The 19,553-nt window shown below is 33.6% G+C and overlaps 1 protein-coding gene across 2 annotated transcripts in view; it reads right to left on the bottom strand.

Annotated features, from left to right (window-relative positions):
* The window catches only part of LOC105832982 (tyrosine-protein phosphatase 69D), a 44,615-nt gene extending 26,110 nt beyond the window's left edge, over window positions 1–18,505 (bottom strand). For both annotated transcript variants that reach the window (XR_004963505.1, XM_036287668.1), the window contains exons 1-4: window positions 17,460–18,505; window positions 9,379–9,687; window positions 5,845–6,432; window positions 2,743–3,036 (exon numbers count right to left, since the gene is read on the bottom strand). Coding sequence is in view for 1 of the 2 variants with exons in the window: in XM_036287668.1 (XP_036143561.1) it covers window positions 2,743–3,036; window positions 5,845–6,432; window positions 9,379–9,687; window positions 17,460–17,547 (1,279 nt within the window). In the remaining variant the exon portion in view is untranslated. The remainder of the gene's footprint in view (window positions 1–2,742; window positions 3,037–5,844; window positions 6,433–9,378; window positions 9,688–17,459) is intronic.
* Between the last annotated feature and the right edge of the window lie 1,048 nt (window positions 18,506–19,553).

Below are 19,553 nucleotides of genomic sequence, written 5' to 3'. Positions count from 1 at the left end.
GATCCGTTAGTTCTACTTCAAAGTTCCAAACGGCTCCAAACGCCAGGTAAAATTCGAATAGGACATTTTCAACCCATAGGTAGAGATTAAGTAAAAATGACTTTTTCGAAAAACGTTTTTTTGTTAATTAAGTATTTTTGGACACGTACATGCATTTTAGAACATAATTATGTATATATTTTAAGTTGAACATCTACAATGGAGGACATCTACAATCCAGAAAGCATTTATTCATTTCGTCCTCGAGAAGAAGTGCAGTATAATAAAATTTTGTATTTTTACTACGTATTAAATAATTATTTGTCAAAACTTTAAGCTAAATGAATTTAAAAAAGTTGATTTATTGATGTTTCCCTATTTAACAACGCTATTTATCATCCTCGAAAAATATTAATTTTCACATGCTGAAATAGGATATCTGCTTTCATTCTATGTTGATCAGACATTTTTTTCGTAAAAAGGAACCTTTTTTCTTCCAGAAACTGATTTTTAAACATTTTTTAACAAAATTTTTACCATCGCTATTTATATTTTTTTAATTAACTTTTTTTATTGATTTTTCTCACTGTTTACTAAAAAATACAGTAATTATTTAGATTAAGGGACACCGCGCCGATGATCTTGACCTTGACATATGTTGTCAGAGACATGACCCTGAGTAACTTTTCCTTATAACTTAATCGGCGGTCATTGTTCGTTAAAAAGTTATTAACAAAAAAAGTTTAAAAATATTTATATAAAATAAAACACACACATACACACACACACACACGCACATACAGGGAAGGTGCAGAAAAGGAACAGCGTGGATGTCGTTTACTTTACGTTTCATAAATACGATACATGATATTAGTGCTTTACGTAAAGTAAACGACATCCACGCTTGTGCAGTACCACATGGGTTTGCGACTTTCCATGCTGTTCATTTCCAATGTTTTCGCATTAACCCAATAGCGACGTAAAATTGGGTTAGAGTTAGGAAAAATCACGGGAAGGGAGTGCAGGGGAGGGGCTCACGCGTTCCTTTTTGCATCTTCTCGCGCGCGCGCGCGCGTGTGTGTGTGTGTGTTACAAATGCGGAAAATAGACTATTTCCCATGAGTGTGTTCACCCGCACAAGTGGAAATAGCTGATCTGCACGAATTACACATTCTATTTTTTGTTACGAGTGCGTAGAAAATGGTGGAAGCGAGAAGATGAAGGGTTTAGAGTGAGAGACGGAAATGATCTATAAGGAACAGAGCCTCCTGCAATTAAAAAAAAAAACTATTGCTATGTAATTTTAACTAAATTGTTTTTGTAATAAAAAACGTTTTGTTTATAAATTTTATTTTTTATTCTTATAAACAATATATATTAGATAGATTATTAAATTAGATAAACTATATGTATATATATATAGTTTATCTATCTAATATATATCGTTTATAAGAATAAAAAATAAAATTTATAAACAAAACGTTTTTTATTACAAAAACAATTTATTTAAAATTACATAGAAATATATATATATATATACATATATTTAAAAATAATAAAAACTAAAAATTAATAAGAGAAATAATAGATATTGGGTAAATAAAAAGAAGCAATTTTTTTCTTTTTCAACAATGTAAACTAAACTAATTTTATTTTATAAAGAGTAAAAAAATACATACTCTATATGCGTAAATGTAATCAAACGTATTATTCTGATATTATGATCAGAAGTTTCGTTAAGGAATTTTTTAGTATCTTTAATCGTCAAAACTTTCGACATTTTGCTTTGAAATCCTTGTGTTTGTTTTTTTGAGAAAAATGCAACGGGTTTGTAGTATTCATTAATATTAATGTTATATATTGTAGATACTGAAAGTATTTCTTAGCATTAAGTAAATTGACTATAAAGTTAATGATACGTGATTTTGTGATAACTTTTATAAAATATCTGAGTAGTACATTTTCAAAGTGATTTAATTTTGTTTCCAGCTTTCCAGTCCATTTTTTTATATGGATTAAATATTTATTTTTGGATTTCTGTGGTTCTCTGTAGTCTCTTTTGCTATTGGGACGATATCTGGAGGTGTACGTTTCCTGTCATTTTCGGATGCACTCACTGCTTTGCACTGCTCGATTTTAACGCGATCTTGATACGATGATACGATAACACGATATCTGTGCGATACGAATTGACAGATCATAACTACGATTAGATTCACGAAAGCGGAGTTATTATGTACATGTTGCGAGATGGTGATAAAATGTAATAGTCAGTAATTTTTGCAAGAATTTGCAAGAGTTACCATAGATATATGTCGTGAGATAACGTGCCTTTACTACAGGCCCTGTAGTAAATGCGAGTGTAGAATGAAGGGGAAGGTGTGACAAAGTAATCAAGCGTGCGGGATTTGAGCGGAATAGTCATATGGAAATAATTGCTGCACTTTTTCGTACGTTTGATGGGGGAATAAGTTACTTGTACGAGAAAACTGCCCGTGCACAATTGATGACTTTGCAATGACAGAGGACCACAAAAAGGACTACTTTCGACACACATGTAACAAAAAATTAATATTTAATTTAGATTACCAGTTAACAAATACTTTATCATAAAGCTGTTATAAAGCTTCATTAGTTTTGTGTACCAGTTATTTTTTAATAGCATGCCGATCATAAGTCCAAAAATTCATCAGGTCAGTAGTCAAAGTAGTCATAAAGGAATATCTGTACATTTTGTCTCATGCAGTGCGTGTACTAACATACCTCCGTCCAGAGTTGTGCCGTTTACCTCGGCACTCCAATTGCCGCACAATTTCGTGTACTCGCTACAGGCGGCTATTTTAAATTTGTACGTGGTGGCTGGATCGAGATCCACAAACGCATACACAGTAAACGGCTGAGCGGGATACACTGCCTCTCTTTTTTGATCGTCGTGAGTAGCCATCAAATTGTAATAGTGCACATGTTCCTTCAAATCCAACGGCGGCACTGTCCAACCTATCGTGATGGAATTCTCCGTCACACCATTCACGGACACTTTCGGCACAAATACCGGATCTGTAATATTTTTTAAGTCATGTTAAATAAAATTATATATTTACGTTTAAAGTATATGTCGTTCATTGTGTCAAAAATTTCATAAGTTTATTCTGCAACAGAGATTAAACACTAAATGTAAAGATAATTATTTAACTTATGTAAACATCACATGATTATTTTTTAAGTCATAAATTATATTAATTTAAAATTTAATTATTTTTATTAGTTATTAAGCTATGTTTTATTTTTCCAAATTGAATCAAGTTTTAAGAAATACAATATGAGGTATACATAAAATTTACTTTTAAAACTTAATAAAATTTATTATATTTACATTTTTATAAATGTTCAATGTTATCCCACAATTATAAAGATTTTTAGAGTAAACTCTAAGAAAAGTTCTTTTTCTGTGGAGACAAAATTTATACAATAATTTTTTTAAAGGGATGCTAAACTGTTTGTCAAACTTGATTGAGATCGATAATGTAATCATTCGTGCATATCATTAACAAGATTTTGTATGTATTTCTTTTATCCAAACAAAATTACCTTTTTTAAAAAAGGTAAAAAAGGCGCCAAGTGTTTGCGCCCCTAAAAAGAATTATTATATTAGATAAATTGTCTTACTGTCCTATTGTTTTATTGTCTTCTCTACACAAATAATGATATAAAGTAAATGCGTCACTTATAAAAATATTTATACAAAAGTTATTATAATTTTTTATTAAAATATTTAATAATAAACAAACTTGATCAAATAATTGAATAATTAAAATCAACTAACAAGATTATAGTGAAGCAAAAACTTGGCGTGCCAGGGTCGCATTTCTTCAATATTTCCAAGACTATGTTATTGATATCAATAAGTATATACAACAAAAATGCGATTAATGTGACTTGGGTTTTGTTTTACTATTTATCAGTTTTTGCTTGATTATCTGTTATTATTGATAACATTTCCATTTTTTAAATAACTTTTTGATAAATTTTATAAGATTTTTTTAATAAAAATAAGTCTTTATCAAATTTATTTGGCTAATTAATCTCGTTCCATTTTTAAATGTGTTTATGTAAAATTTTTGATGCATTATTATTTTTATTATTTTATTTGTACAAATAATCTAAAAAATTTTTTAATAGATTTTATAAGATTTTTTTAAGTCTTTTTCAAATATACTTGTCCAATTGTATTGATCTTGTCCCATTTTTGAATGCGTTTATGTACTTGACATATTTTCTTTGTAAAATTTTTGATGGGTTATCATTTTTTCATTATTTTATTTCTACAAATAATTTCCATATTTTTATTGTTTAACATTGATGGTTCATTGCGTTTTAACGACTCGGGCACGCCAAGTTTTTGCTTCACTATAATCCCGTTAGTTGATTTTAATTATTCAATTATTTGATCATCAAGTCCGTTTATTATTAAATATTTTAATAAAAAATTATAATAAATAAATTTTGTATAAATATTCTTATAATTGGCGCATTTACTTTATATCATTATTTGTGTAGAGAAGACAATAAAACAATAGGACAGTAAGACAATTTATCTAATATAATAGTTCTTTTTAGGGGCGCACACACTTGGCGCCTTTTTTACCTTTTTTAAAAAAGGTAATTTGTTCGGATATCACACTTTTTGTAGTATTAAGCATCTTATTTAAAATATTACATATTTTTGCAATAAAAATTATTATATATTGATAATTTATTATACTTTTAGTAAATTTAGTAAAATTTACTAAAAGTATGGTGAAATTTTTTGCTACTATATAATTTTCTGATACTGCATGCTTTGTAATTTCCTGTAGAGCTTCTTTTCCTGTATTACTTTTGTCAACTTTATGTATCATGTGAAACTCGCCGCGAACTCGTCTGCTAACGTCAAAGCATATATTCGAACGCGCACTTGTCATCGGATCTACGAGATTTTTCTTCTTATAAGAAATTATCAACCGTACGATTTATAGATATATCACTTAATATTTATTTTTTATTCTGTCAAAAACGATCATATCACGAATGACAGCGATTTATCATATCAATATATAGTATACATCAACACTTTATAAGAAACCTGTCATGTACTGATTTCATGTACTGGACAAAGAATAAAGAGTGACGACAACGTATCTTAAATGAAAAATTTAAAATTTGGTCTTTGCGTGACAATATCTCCACTCGTAGGGCATGTAGAGTAAAAATAAAAACAGTTTTCTTATACAAATCAAACCCAAACTTTCGATTGAGTCTAGTTAGAACTCGATCAGTTCAGTCGTTATTGAGATCTGATAATATCAGTTGCTCGCAAGTCGCGTACTCGCGTATAATACACGGGGCGGTTCACTTGGCGCGAGACACTACCGTGTCTCATGATAGATTTGGAAATCCTTTCTCAGAATTAAAGTACGCATATTAATATAATCATAAACTAAGACTTTATATCGAGAATAAAAAATTTTTTTTTAACTGCTCTTTTTCTAACCTATATTGGAATTTGCTAATAAAATTTGATTCGTTAAATAACTTTTTACGGCTTTTAATCGTAATTTGACGAATATAGTCTTATTCCTCAATCTATTCCAAATCCGAGAATACCATTCATTTGTACATATAAGCTACATAACTTGTACATGAAGCGAATATTTTCATGAACAAAAAAAATTTTTTTGCATTTTTGGTCTTGATATAATCATCCCCGGGTTTATTTTTGTACGTACTTTAAACGTATAGAAGAATTTTCAATTCTGTAAATTCAATTCAAAAATAAATGATTAAACAGAATGTTGATAAAAGGGTTTAGGATCCCCTTAAAACTACCTTTTTCAAGTGTAGTGATCCAACGTGGATCTAACTGCATGTGCGATGTGCCTACCGCGTTGATAGCGCTGATACCGATTTGATACGCGGTGCCACTCTCGAATCCCTTGAGAACATAACTTGAGTTACCACCGCCAATTTGCTCGGCATAGTACTGGCGTTGATCCGTACCGTTCTTCATATGCTGAATGAAATATTTCTTGATCGGTTCGTTACCGTCGTTAACAGTCCAATTTAGAAATATACTGCCGGCTCCAACCGCTTTCATGAAATCTATGCTGACTTTCGGCACGTCGGTGACGAATAAATGCGTCAGGGCATTCACTATCCCATTATAGTCGCTCGCCTGGCACACGTACGTACCATTGTCTTTGCGCGTCAGACTCTTGAATTCCAGGATCAAGACGGAATAAGTCTCGTTTATTTGCGCGACAACAGTGAGATCTTTTAAGTGTTCGTTGCTGTTCGAATCATTTCCTTTTAACCAAGTAAATTGAGATAATGGATAACCATGTATGTGGCACGTCAAGTTGGCTGTCTCCGACACTCTTGCCTTCACGTCGCCGCCTGATGCCACTTTACCAGGTTCTGGAAAACGACAAAAGACTGTTTAACTTTCACTCATATGATGCAGAACTTTGCAGTTACATTGCAACAACATTGCAGCTTTGCATATTGCAATGCAATATTTTAAAAATATTACTGAAATATAGATATGCAATATCCCATCAATTCACAAATATAACATAGATGTAAAACCATTATATACGCAGTAACATCTATATTTACTAAAATAATTTTAATGTCGCAACAATATTTTAAATATATTGTGAAAATAAATTGTGAAAATTTTATGTATAAATTTTTGTTACATGTGCGTTGAAAGTCCTTTTCGTATCCATTTTCCATCCGCAAAGTCGGTGTTTATTCACAACCCAGTTATCCCATGCAAGTAAACCATTATTTCATTATTTTTGTGCCCCCAATAGATGGCGTAAAAAAAGTATTCCTTTCACTTTGCAGCACTATCACCTGATTTAACCCACAATCAACTTTACCTACTAGTTTCATTATTTCACTCGCATACCATATTTCACGACACGTATGGTAATTCTCGTAGAATTATCGACGCTTCGTCGCTTTCGCGACTACCTAATCTTGACTAATTTATCAATTCATGAGAACTCAAGAGTACTCAAGGTCCACACTTCGACACACAGGTAACAAAAAATACTATATGCAATATATGCAAATCGGCTATTTCTCGCAATACTCGATTTACCACACTTGTAACACAAAATATTATTATGTATACATGCACATTTTCTAATTCATCAAGATTATAAGAATTTTATATAAAAGTTTTATTGCATTTAAATATAAATCTATGAGTGATTAGTCACATAGAACTATCTTTACAAATACTTGGTAATAATTTCAGCAATTAGAAAAATTTTTCAAGTCAAATTACAATTCAATTTTATAATTTATACAAAATTTCATACAAAATTTTAATAATAAATTTAATAATAATAAATTTTAATGTGACTTTAAAACTCTAAAAATAACGTTTGTTTAGATCACAGAGTCAAGGTTTGGTGGAGTGGGAGGTTATATATCTTAGTTAAATTGATAATATTGTAATATTACAAATTTATAAACAAAAAAAAAAATTAAATTATAGCTCTTAATCCAAAATCCTTTCTCTTTATTCCAAAAATTAGTGCAATTATTAACCTTAGGCTGTTACATCTTTTTCTGAACGAGACTGTCACTGGGGCTGTATTCCGATATTACTGCCAGTACTGAAAATCTATAGTTTCCGTTACGTAAATTATAGATTTTCAGTACTGGCAATAATATCAGAACGCAGCCTTGATCATCATGACCCAATGCAATTTTCGATAAATTGCAGTTTAAAAACTAAGTGCCCAAATTTCTGAAATAAAATTTAAACATAGAAAAATATATTTCAATTATAAAAAATTAATATTCGAATTATTTTCATTTGAAAAAAATGGTTGAAAACAAAAATTTTGTTTAAATCACATTGCTTGAAAAATAACTACCTTAATTTTTAATATTATAAATTAAAATTTTAAGATTATACTCTCGAGATGTTACTTTAATAAAAATTAAAAAAAGTTCATAAATAAACCTTTAAAAAAAGGTATTTATTTTACATATTGCAGGAGAGCATTTTTTACTCAAAAAATTAATGAATTTTCATTAAAAAAAAAAAAAAATCAATTTTTTATTAAATATCGGTCGACGCCATTGTCACAGTGACCCAACGTACTTTCAACAGCTGCCGAACAGATACTGACACTTCCCTCCTTTGGACAAGTGTCTCTATCTGCAGTAGATATCTGAAATTGATTTTATGGCATCACAAGTTTACATTTCTAGCGCGCCAAAAGGTATCTTACTAATAAGTCATCAGTCCGGGTTATGGTGACTCGGTGTGACAGTCTAGAGTTAAATCAGTACAAACATCAAGTGTTTTATTCAATTAAATATAGTACTCAAACGCACATATAAATTTAACAAAATAATAATTAATCTGACTATGGCTGGTATTCATAGTCGGATCTTATATTTAAGATCATCTTAAGTACTGTCTTAAGATGCCATCAGCCAATCACAGAGCCGTATTAGCATCTTAAGACATTGCTTGAGACGATCTTTAAATAAGATTCGACTATAAATACCAGCTTATAAAAACATTTCTCAAGATAATCCACATAGACATGCATATAAATTTCGCAACCTTTTTGAAACCGAATTTCTAATAACCTTTTCGAACGATTATCCAATCCTCTCTTCTACTGATCGACCTTAAAATTGCATAACTGAATCTCCATTTTTCATGGTAAAATGCTTGTATGGTAAGATGCAATGAAATAAAATAGAAAATAAAGTTTTTATAAAATAGAAAAATTTTTATCTTGTTACGTATTACGATGTCAACCTTAATTAAAAATTTGATATTGTTCTGGATGGATTTCAACCTGGATCTTTGATACAAAAAGCAGATGTGTAACTCTTACACACACATACACATACACACGCGCGCGTGCCGATTACCACATTGCATTGTAATATTGTATCGCAATATTTCTAAAAACCAATATTTGACCGTTGCTACAATGTTACTACATTTTTCAACGTTTTTGCAATGTTGCAATAAAATATTTTTGCAATGTTTATGAGATGTATATTATTAAGATATATGTACTGCTACAATATTGTACTGCAGCATCTCTAAAAATAAATTTTATCGTTACTGCAATCAATGTTAGCAATATTGTAGCAACATATCGCAACGTTTTTGCAATAAAATATTACTTCAACGTTTCTGCAATTTTTCTATGCTATATGGGCAAAATGACTTTTAAGAATTTTATTCGAGTAAAAGAGAATATTCGAGAAAAACCAAAATATAAATAATATAAATAATATAAATAATATAAATAATATAAATACACGCGCGCACGTAAGAAAAATAAAGCATATTAAAATTCGTTACGTTACCTATCACTCTGATATGAATGTTTTTCTCGAGAAATTCGCCATGGGCAGTCTGCGCGGAACACTTGTAGTCGCCTGTGTCGTTTCTGCTGGCCTTCTTTATGTCGAGTCGTCCACCGTGCTCAAAATCCTTGATGGTCGTGAGATTCCTGCTGTTGGTGCTCCACCAGACCTGACCCGGCACGTTGAGCTTGCATAATAATGACGGCGTGCTGTCTGCCTCTATACCCTCGATATCCTGCGACGATCGAATTTCTAACAACGCGGTCCGCTCGGACTTCGACTCCGTTGCTGCTCCTGGTTTATCTATATCTACCGCGAGAAAATACTTCGTTCTCATTAATCAATTCATACATAAAGAGAATTTCCTCTTAAAATTTATCCTTAAAATTATAGTAATGTCATGAGATAACATAAATGTCAAAGAATTGTATTATAATTTTAGTAAAATTTGAGTAAACTATTTTATAATCAATATAATACAACATAAAAGTTTCTAATATTTTATTAAAATATTTTAATAAATTTTGTTCAAATTATATTAAAATGCTTTGAACTCCATGGTTACTATCATGATTTTGAAAATAACTTCTAAGAGAAAATTTTCTTTGTGTAAATACAAATTGTACATAGCAAATACCAACGGTAACATCAATATTGTAATTCATATCACACCAATATTGTAATTCAATACTAAACAATAAATATAATGTAACCAAGAACAGGTATAGTATAATTAAAAAGTTAATAAGTTTTAACGTAACTTTTTTATTTTTTTAATAAATTAATTTTTAACTCTCTTTACACAACTAATTATTTTTAAGAAGACATTTAAATTTAAAAGATAAAATTTTAATTGTCAGTGCGTTAAGTTTATATAAGCTAACAATATTAATAGAAAAATTATATTCAGCATCGAGATTTGCTGCAGATCAAATAAACTATCTTAACTTTATCTATATGCTATAAAATTTTAATTTATTAATTTTTTAAGTTAAAAATTTGTTATTTATATAAAAAAAATTTTTTAATACAATCTTATATAAAAATAATATTTTTATTTTATATAAACTTAATTTACAAATAAATTTATTTCATGATATAATACATAATTGTTTAATTCTTAAAGGATATACGGGGTATAACATATCCCAAGCAAATTTTGAGCTCTGAAAAGTTTGGTAAATATGTAAAAAATCGAAAATTTGTTAAACAATGTTAAATTTTGAAATATATTATGAAACCTATTAGACCTTAAAATTCATGTAATAAACTTTATTTGGTAAATTTTTCACAATATTAAATAGCATCATTATAGCATGTATTTAAAAACCTTGAAATATGCCAAGCCCTATGTGCTCTTTGCGTAATTTTTTGGACGTATGCCCTTTAAGGATTAAATGTATATATATTGTAACCGTGCTCGCGAGCGATGAATAACTTCGCCCCTGTTTGTGTCGTTACTTTGCGTTGCCCGGATAACGGGGTGCGACTTCACATATCTTATTCGAAAAATGTAGCCAGGTACAAGAGAGCATACCGCTCTTTCCGCAGGAGGCGCGATAATTAAGTATCTTCTAAACAAAAACACAAAAAGGAGAGTAATTATGTTCGACACAGACTTCAGCGGCTCCGATAGCCGACTACTCAGCCCTAAAAGATGATAGAGGCGGGGAGGGGGTCTATACGAGTGGTTGGAATTGGGAGAAGGCGAGATTTGATTGTTTTAAATGTAAAATAATTTAGAACAATAAAAATAACTATTTCCAATTTCAAACCAATAAAACAATTAACATGGCCTCGAGTACACGATCGAGCGGTGACTACAATTCGCGTACAACGAGCCGATGCTCGCTCAAATTAACTTTGAGTCGAGAAGAGAATACCATATGCGCGACGGAATGCAAAAAGATACTCTTAAGGGGATGCTAAACTGCTCGTCAAACTTGATCGAGGTCGATAATGTAGAGTCATTTGGGCACGTTATTAACAAAATTTTGTATGTATTTCTTTTATAGATTTAGAAATCCTTTTCCAGAATTAATTGTGGAGAATTTTTAATTCTGTAAATGCAATAAAAAGTTGTACATTGAAACAAATTGTACAATTCTGACTATAAAACAGATAGGATCCTCTTAAACACCAAAAACTTTTTTTCTAAGGTTCCTAGGCTCATTCTAAAAGCACAGTATTGTTCTTTGCTGAAATGCCAAGTGCGCTCCATGTTTATTTTATACGTACAAAGTCTAAAACTTTTTTACGCAGCCAATGTTTTCACGAGTCGACTACAGAAGTCGATAACAAAACTATAATTTTCTAACTTTCTTTCGTTTTTCGTATGAAATCGATCGCAGCGCACCGCGTTATTATCTGTACTTTAATTTTGGAGAAGGATTTTCAATTCCATGCAATCAATAAAAAGATTTCGGTGTCCGAAAATTAATGATAAAACAGAGCAGTTTAGTATCCCCTTAAGCGTGTTTTAACTTTTCCAAAACGCAGGTAAATTGTCGTCAAATCTTCGAGGCGCAAGGGCGGTTATTAAAGACGGCTGGGACGTACAGTGTTACAGCTCGCGCGGCGCGCTCTGAACTCCCACTAACAAACTTATCCCGTAGGAAACGTACGCTGTAATTAATAATCGCTCGCAAATGGTGCAACAAGTAACCATGAACGAATACTCTAACGGAATCGAATACAAAATTACACGAGATTCCGCGACATAATTTGACGGACGTGATTTGGCTGCGGTGTAAGCGCATACGTAACAAAAACGCAACGAAAATTCGGATTTACACAGGCAAGCGGGCAAGGAAACGGGATCATGAGAGGCTCGAAATTTCAGCTACTCTAAGATCTCGTGAAACGAGAACAACGTAAAGTTGGTCCGCGACTCGCCCGATTGCCCGATTGGGAAATCGGCGAGTTTACAGAGTGTGTAATGCTCATCTCACCAAATCCGCTCCTCACTCGCCTCCTCGGAATGTTACGGTTGGCTCCCGCATCCTCTCATCAATACCGCCCTTGGTTGCTCGGGATCTTATCGGTCAAACTTCCGCAGCCAAAGTGAGGATCGATTGTCAATCCTGCGGGGACCACGCCGCGACGCGCCTCACTATGCCTAAGTGTGTCGCACCCTTTTTGGTTGCAATCCTGCAGCCTGATTCGCGTGTGACGCGTTACGTATGCGGTCGCTACGCACTCGTAGATCCTAGGCGCGAGACTTGAATCCGCTTATCCCTCGTAGCAAGATTCTTCTCGATTTTACAGTAACGGCTCCGTCCTTCTCAAGCGGTCATATCTCCGCTTTCCGGGATGTTCTACAACTCTCAACTTGTGACTCGGCGGAAAAGAATTTCTCCTGTCTCCGCTTTCCTCGTCGGGATTTGCCGGTGGAGTCCGTCCGGAGGCCATCCCGTCTATACGCCAGCAGAAGATGTCTCCTCAGATCCTGTAATTTGTTTTTGCGACAGTATCAAAATTCTTATAATCGTCAGTAATTTAATGGCAAAAGAAAGGGACGGTACGACCTGCGTGCCTCCGCTCTCAAAGGATCTCGGCGATCCTTCGGCAGCAGCTAGTTCTTCTCTGATGTCCCGGCGTTCTCCTAACGTCTTCCGGCAGGACGAGACGTCAAAATTATACAAAGTCCGACTTGTTGCAGTCGCCGCACTCTTAATATAACGCTTGAAGTACTCAGATTAAGATGATTCATGCACATAACAAAGTACTGCAGATTTAACTCTTACTTACAGAAATTATTATTTAAGTGTCAATACACATTCTCATGAAATATGAAATAAGTACTTGCCGTACATATATGCTAGAAAGTCTCTCAAAATTTCGAAATTTTAGTACAGTTCATATGGGAGTTGTTCAATTTTTCACCAGAAGTATAAAATTTTCTTTTAGTAATTACTGAGTATATAAACCAAAAACTAGATTATAAAAATCTGAATTACAAGTTTTCTAATAACCACATACAATATATATAATGCCGACAATTTATTATCAATATTTAATCTTAAAAATCATAAAATACATGAAATCACAATCTTCTACACGACTTTTTTTCTTTCAAAAATCTTAAATCTCGTTCCTTGACTTATTAATTTAAATTATTCTGCCACTTTGTTTGGTAAATTTACATATAAAATTAAACCCTTTTCTTTAAGAATAAGTTAAAATGTCAAATCTAAATAATATTCACAGAACTCAAATCTATTGATATTTAAGAAATCCTTTATTTTTTGGTATCTAAAAAATACTTTAATTTAAAAAAAGCTTATTAAAAACTTATTTAATTTATCTTAAAAATTTTTATCTATTTATTCATGTATCTTATATATGAATAAAATAATAATTTGGAAAATTTGTGTCTATTGATTAGAGTCGTGCATTAAACAATATTATAATAAATAATAGCTTTCGAAAGTGCAAACTTTTAGCTTTCCAACGCTTTTTTGCTGAGCGCTGTATGTTGATCTGTTCACGAGTAACAAGTGATGAAAGTCAAAATAACCATTTTTTTCTTAAAATCTCAATAACTCAATTAAAAAAAAAATCGCACAGCAATGAATGAATAGCCATTCAAAATAAAGAAAGAAGATCCCGCTACACAATGCAAATAACAGAAATTCTCTATAATTTTTTTTCACGCACGATGTAGCGCAGCAAAGTCGTATTAAAAATTTTCATTTTAACGGGTCAAGCTTTATTATCGTGTCACGTTGATAAAAAAAAAGTTAATTGAAATCGCTAAAATGCGTTTAAAAGAAGCTTGAAGCTTTAAAACGCTTTTTGGATTTTGTTTCTGTGATAATTTTTTGTTAAAAGTTCCAGCGCTTTAAAGATAGCCTAAATTTTCGGTATACGAAGTGTTCCTTATTTTTTTTTAGTAGTGTATTTTTGATAAATACTATTACTAAAATATTTTATAAAAATGTTATGCTACTTCTTGTAATTTTAGCTGTAATTATTTGACTGCACTCACGCAGTAAACACCGAATTAACTTTTAGAGGGCCAGGGGTGTAGAGGGCCCATATATGAGCTACTAAACTAGATACTTTTATTTTACAAGGCCGGCATATTTCCATTAAAATTTCAAGATTTTTCCATGTAAAATTGATAACTTGCATGGTCTATGTACTTTTTAGGATTGTTGCTAGCTCATATGAACTACCCCGATCTGGTATGACAGATATTGGAAATTTTCCAAATTTAAACTTTGGTGTTTATGAGGATTTTGATGTTGTTGATCACGATGTTGTTGATCACAAGACCAGATTATCGAAATTTTACAAAAAATTTTGAAAAAAAATTTACTTTTTTTCTTATATAAACATTACAAATAGAAAAAGATTAAAAAATATTTAAAAATTGTAATACAAAATTTATAAAGCAAAAAACCAAGCAAAAAGCTACAAAATTTTCTACGTCTAAACCTAAAAACACAAAAATTCAAATTTTGAAATTTTACATACTGTTCCAGGCCAGGGTAGCTCATATATGAGCCAGTAATTTGGAAATGTGTAAAAGATTTTAGTTGTATATATATATATATGTATAAATTTTACTGGAAAAAAATTCAAAATTTTAAGGGAAAATGCTGGCCCCCTAAAGGTTAACAAAATTTCCGCAAGAAGCTACCGCTGTGGATGGTTATAAATTTTGGCTGCACAGACCGCGTGTGATGATCGCGAGATCAGCAACACCGAGTGGATAGGCGTTCGCGTTAGTTAGCTGGAATCGACGCCGGAATTGGGTCTTTCGACGAAGTGAGACAAGTTCCATCCGTTTAGTTATCTCTCGTTGGGTGGAAACAATGGCACCAGTCACGCTTTCCTCATTTCGAGAAACGAGGAATTCTGCGACGGATATCTGATTAGAGAGAGATCAATTCAGAGATTTTTTTCTTTAAGTCTCAAATTTAAACAAAAAAATAAGAAAAAGCAGATTGATATGTGAATAACCAGAGATGAAATTTTTATGTCGTAAAAGCTCTCAACATGTACGTAAATATTTTGTTAAAAAGTACAAAATATATACTTTTATTGCAAAACATCTAAAATATATTATTAAATATTAAATGACCGTATCTTTTTAGTAGGTTTTTAGCGTTTTTTAATATAGTATAAAAATTTTTTGACAAATAAAATCATTTCCTAAAAATCAGTCAATCAAATCGATCAACGTGATTAGTCAAAATTTTATTATTACGTTTTACGGAAAGTGTGTGAAGACATTTCTAAGCGTAGAAACAATGATAAAGAATCATTAGGAAATTATCCGACGCGATAATGTGATGTTCCACGTTCCACAAAGCATCATAATTGCAATTATTTCATTTTCTATAAGATAGAAATATTACTGAAATATAGATATTTAATTTTATCTTTGAAAAATGTATTATTGTCTTAAAATCTCTAAAATATGTTATTAAATTATTAAAATATGTAGATATTTGGTTTTATCTTTAAAACATGTATTTTTATAAAATTTAAATGTTTTATGTACTATTAGATTTCTTCTATAGACTCTTTAAGACATTATATGTATAGATATCAAACATAAACTTGCTAAATACTAAAAAAAAAATATATATATATAAGCATAAATTATCTCATCTTTCTATGAATAACACAACCATATACATGGTATACCAGTATTGATAATTTTTTTCTGCGTTTTTAACATATTATTGTATGTTTAATGTCCAATTTATTAACAATAACGTAATAACATAATCAAGGAATTTTTTTCAAGAGTTTTTTTATAATCTTATTAATATAAGATCTGTATATCTGTAAACTACTTAATTTTGCAAATTTAAACCATAATTAAGACTCAACCCATAATTCAGACTAATTCTTAAATTGAAGAAATTCTCTTAAATTGAGGAAATTTTGTCAAAAGATTTTTCTCTTTTTTGTATTTTTGTATGCTTTTTTCATTTAAGATAATGCCACCTTCATTATTCTTACACATACAATTAATAATTAAAAAATTGTTTTTACATTTAAAAACTATATAATAAATAATTTATCAATAACATTTCCTATCGGCTTATTTTAGCGTATGTTAAAAAAACAAAAAAATTGGTTTTCTCCTTAATTTTGGAAGGAGAGGGGAATTAAAATTACACTAATTAAAACTATTATTTTAAGTCTTTTTTTTTATTAAAGGATTTTGATAAAGGATTATGTGTAATAATTTTGGCACACATTTATGTAGATTTTTTCAATTTTATAAACTGCGCAACAATAATTTTGTTTTAAAATAGTCCTAAACTTAAACTGAAAAGCAATATCACGAATTAAATTCACCATAAATTTTGTTGTATCCTATAATTGAGAATTAAATTGATAAACAATTTAATAATAATTATGCCAATAAAACACTGCAAGAATTGCAAAATATAAGAGACTGCAAAAAATAAATATATTAAAAAGACAAAAATAAAAAAAATGTGTAAAGTATTTTTTTATATGACGCTTAATAATATCAATAATTAATAATCGAAGCGCGGAAAAGATATGTATGAAAATCGTGAATTCCTTCATCATACATCGTACAAAAGGAACGCCGGATTCGTAAAGTCCTCGGAATCTTATATCACCACCAGACGAGTTCCAGAGCTGCGCATTCAATCGATTGCATAGCACGCGATTTTCCACGTGCTCTATTCCGATTCTCTCGATACGAAATCCCATCTCTCCTCGAGTAATAGGTGATACAATATAAGAGAAACATTCTGAAAGGGAACTCTGCAAGAGATCTCGGCACGTCGATCATCGAAATTCAATCCAAACGCGTTATCATTTCACATTTTCATACCAAAAAAATCAATTCAAAGGGACTGCCCGCAACGTTTGCTGATTTTTTTTTCTATGTTCAAACAATACTTCGTATCGGGTGAATATTCATTTTCCCAATTTTTTACTCAACACGGATAGAATCGGAATCAAAGCGACGTGACCGAACCGAAACGGATGGATTTGACAGAGGCGGCGCGTCCCGGCGCGCCTCGCGTCGCACCTCTTATCCTTACGCGGAGTCGCGAAGAGGCGTGCGATCAACTCACCAGATTCATCAACGCCGGCCGCGCGAAGCACGAGGAGGCACACGAGCAGCGGTGCCAACGATGTAGCGTAGCCGCTCCAGGATAACATGGCGGTCGTAAAAGCCGGTCGGGACGGTGAAAGAGGCGTGCGGGTGTGCGCGCGTCGTCGGCGAGCGTAGCCGTCGACGTCCGCCTCTCGCTGCTCCCGGTGGTGGTGGCCAGGCCAAGCCCTTTCCCGCCGCTACCCTACAGCCTCTAACTGCACGCGCTTCTTGCGTCGTCGTCCTCGTCCCTTTCGCGTAGCGCGTGGCGTCAACCACCCCTTGTCGACGGGGGGCACCCCCCTCCCGATTCCCGGCGATGTGCCGCCCTCATAGGCTTTCCATGGCCTGCGAATGCGTTGTCGCCGCGGTTGTCGTCGGCAGGAGCGTCCCCCCGTGTACACCGCACGCTTGTTCACTCGATCATTACTCGTCACGCGCGCACAGGGAAACGCGTGTCGCGGCTCACCGCGTAATTCGCGGTACACCGCGTCCGTCGTGAGATCAGCGGAATCCTCTTTACCTCGCTACGACATATACTACGCGTTCGAACAGGCACAGAACGGACGGCGCTTCAGTGGAATGCTGTTATTAACTAATGACCAAATGACGAGCGTTCACACTCGCGTGACGACGACGAGCGACAGCAGCAGCAGCGGCGGCAGCAGCAGCGGCGGCGGCGGCGGCGGCGGCGCGGCGGTGGCGGCAGCGGCGACGGCGACGGGAGCGACGACTCCACTCCACACCTCGTAACGGTGCGCCAGAAGAACTGATTCATATTATGCGCAAGAGAGCGTGCGTCGCCCATGGACGGCATGGACGGGGTCGTGCGGGGAAACGAGTCGGACCAGTCGCAAGTCGCAAGTCGCAAGCAGTCGACGGACTCGGCGGTAGGCCTGGTCTACAATAGATGTTGTAAGTCGCGTCGTAAGAAATCTAGCCAATCATAGTTGATCTTAGAGAAGAAAGAGAGAAGAAAAGCGAACATGATTGGTTAAATTTCTTACGACATTCATTGTAGATCAGGCCTAAAGCCTGTTCTACATTAAGGGTCTGTTCGCGTCACATGCCCCAACATGCTCCTATTCACCCCAACGCACTCTAATACGTTGATTCCGATGACGCCAACCTATTAGAATGCGTTGGAGTGAGTAGGAGCATGTCGGAGCATGGCGACGCGAACAAACCATAAAGCAGCGGTCGCAGATTGCGGCCCCGGTAGCATACGGTCGCATGGGGAGGGGATGAAGACTAAGGGCAAGAACCAATCATATACTGAGCACTCACTTATTCTTTAATATGATTGGTTTTTGCTCTTAGTCTTAATCCCCTCCCCATACAACCGTATGCTACCGGGGCCCCTATTCTTGAATTCATTCGCAAGAAAACGTATGCGCAAATACCCGCTCTAACAGAAAGTTGTAAGTTTATTGGTTAATAGCCATACGATAGCCAATAAATTTTCAACTTTTCTGTAAGATCAGAATTTGCGAATACGTTTCTCTTGCGAATGAATTCAAGAATAGAGCCCCGGGGCCGCAATCTGCGACCGCTGCCATAAAGGGCCATCTACAATGGAGAGTCGTTGGCCGTAGCAGTAGTCGTAGAAAATGTCTCCACTTCGTATTGCTTTACTGTTTACAGCCTACAGCAGACATTGAGCCAATTCATTGCGTGCTTACGATGAGCGTTGGGGCATTCGGGATTAGTTTTTGGTCGCCTTTCTTTGATGGCCGGCTTGTATGTTATTGCTACGTCGTTTTTATTCTAGACAGCATTGCCGTAGTTTTATGCCCAGTCTACAATGAGTCGTTGGTCGTTGGTCGTAAGAAATTTAACCAATCACAGTTGATCTTAGAGAAGAATAACCGAACATAATTGGTTAAATTTCTTACGACCAACGACCAACGACTCATTGTAGACTGGGCATTAGTGCTGTTACGGCTAAAACACTCCATTGTAGATGGCCCTTAAGCCTCGTCTACAGAAGTCGCAAGCAGCCAGTTGCGACTTGCGACAGCCAATGAGCGCCTAATTTCTAGTTAAAGCTCGACAATCATTGGTCTAGTTTCCA

This window comes from Monomorium pharaonis, chromosome 5 (assembly GCF_013373865.1).
Source record: "Monomorium pharaonis isolate MP-MQ-018 chromosome 5, ASM1337386v2, whole genome shotgun sequence".
NCBI lineage: Eukaryota > Metazoa > Arthropoda > Insecta > Hymenoptera > Formicidae > Monomorium > Monomorium pharaonis.
Note: the sequence above shows the minus strand (reverse complement) of the source record. Positions and strands in the feature narration are given on the sequence as shown.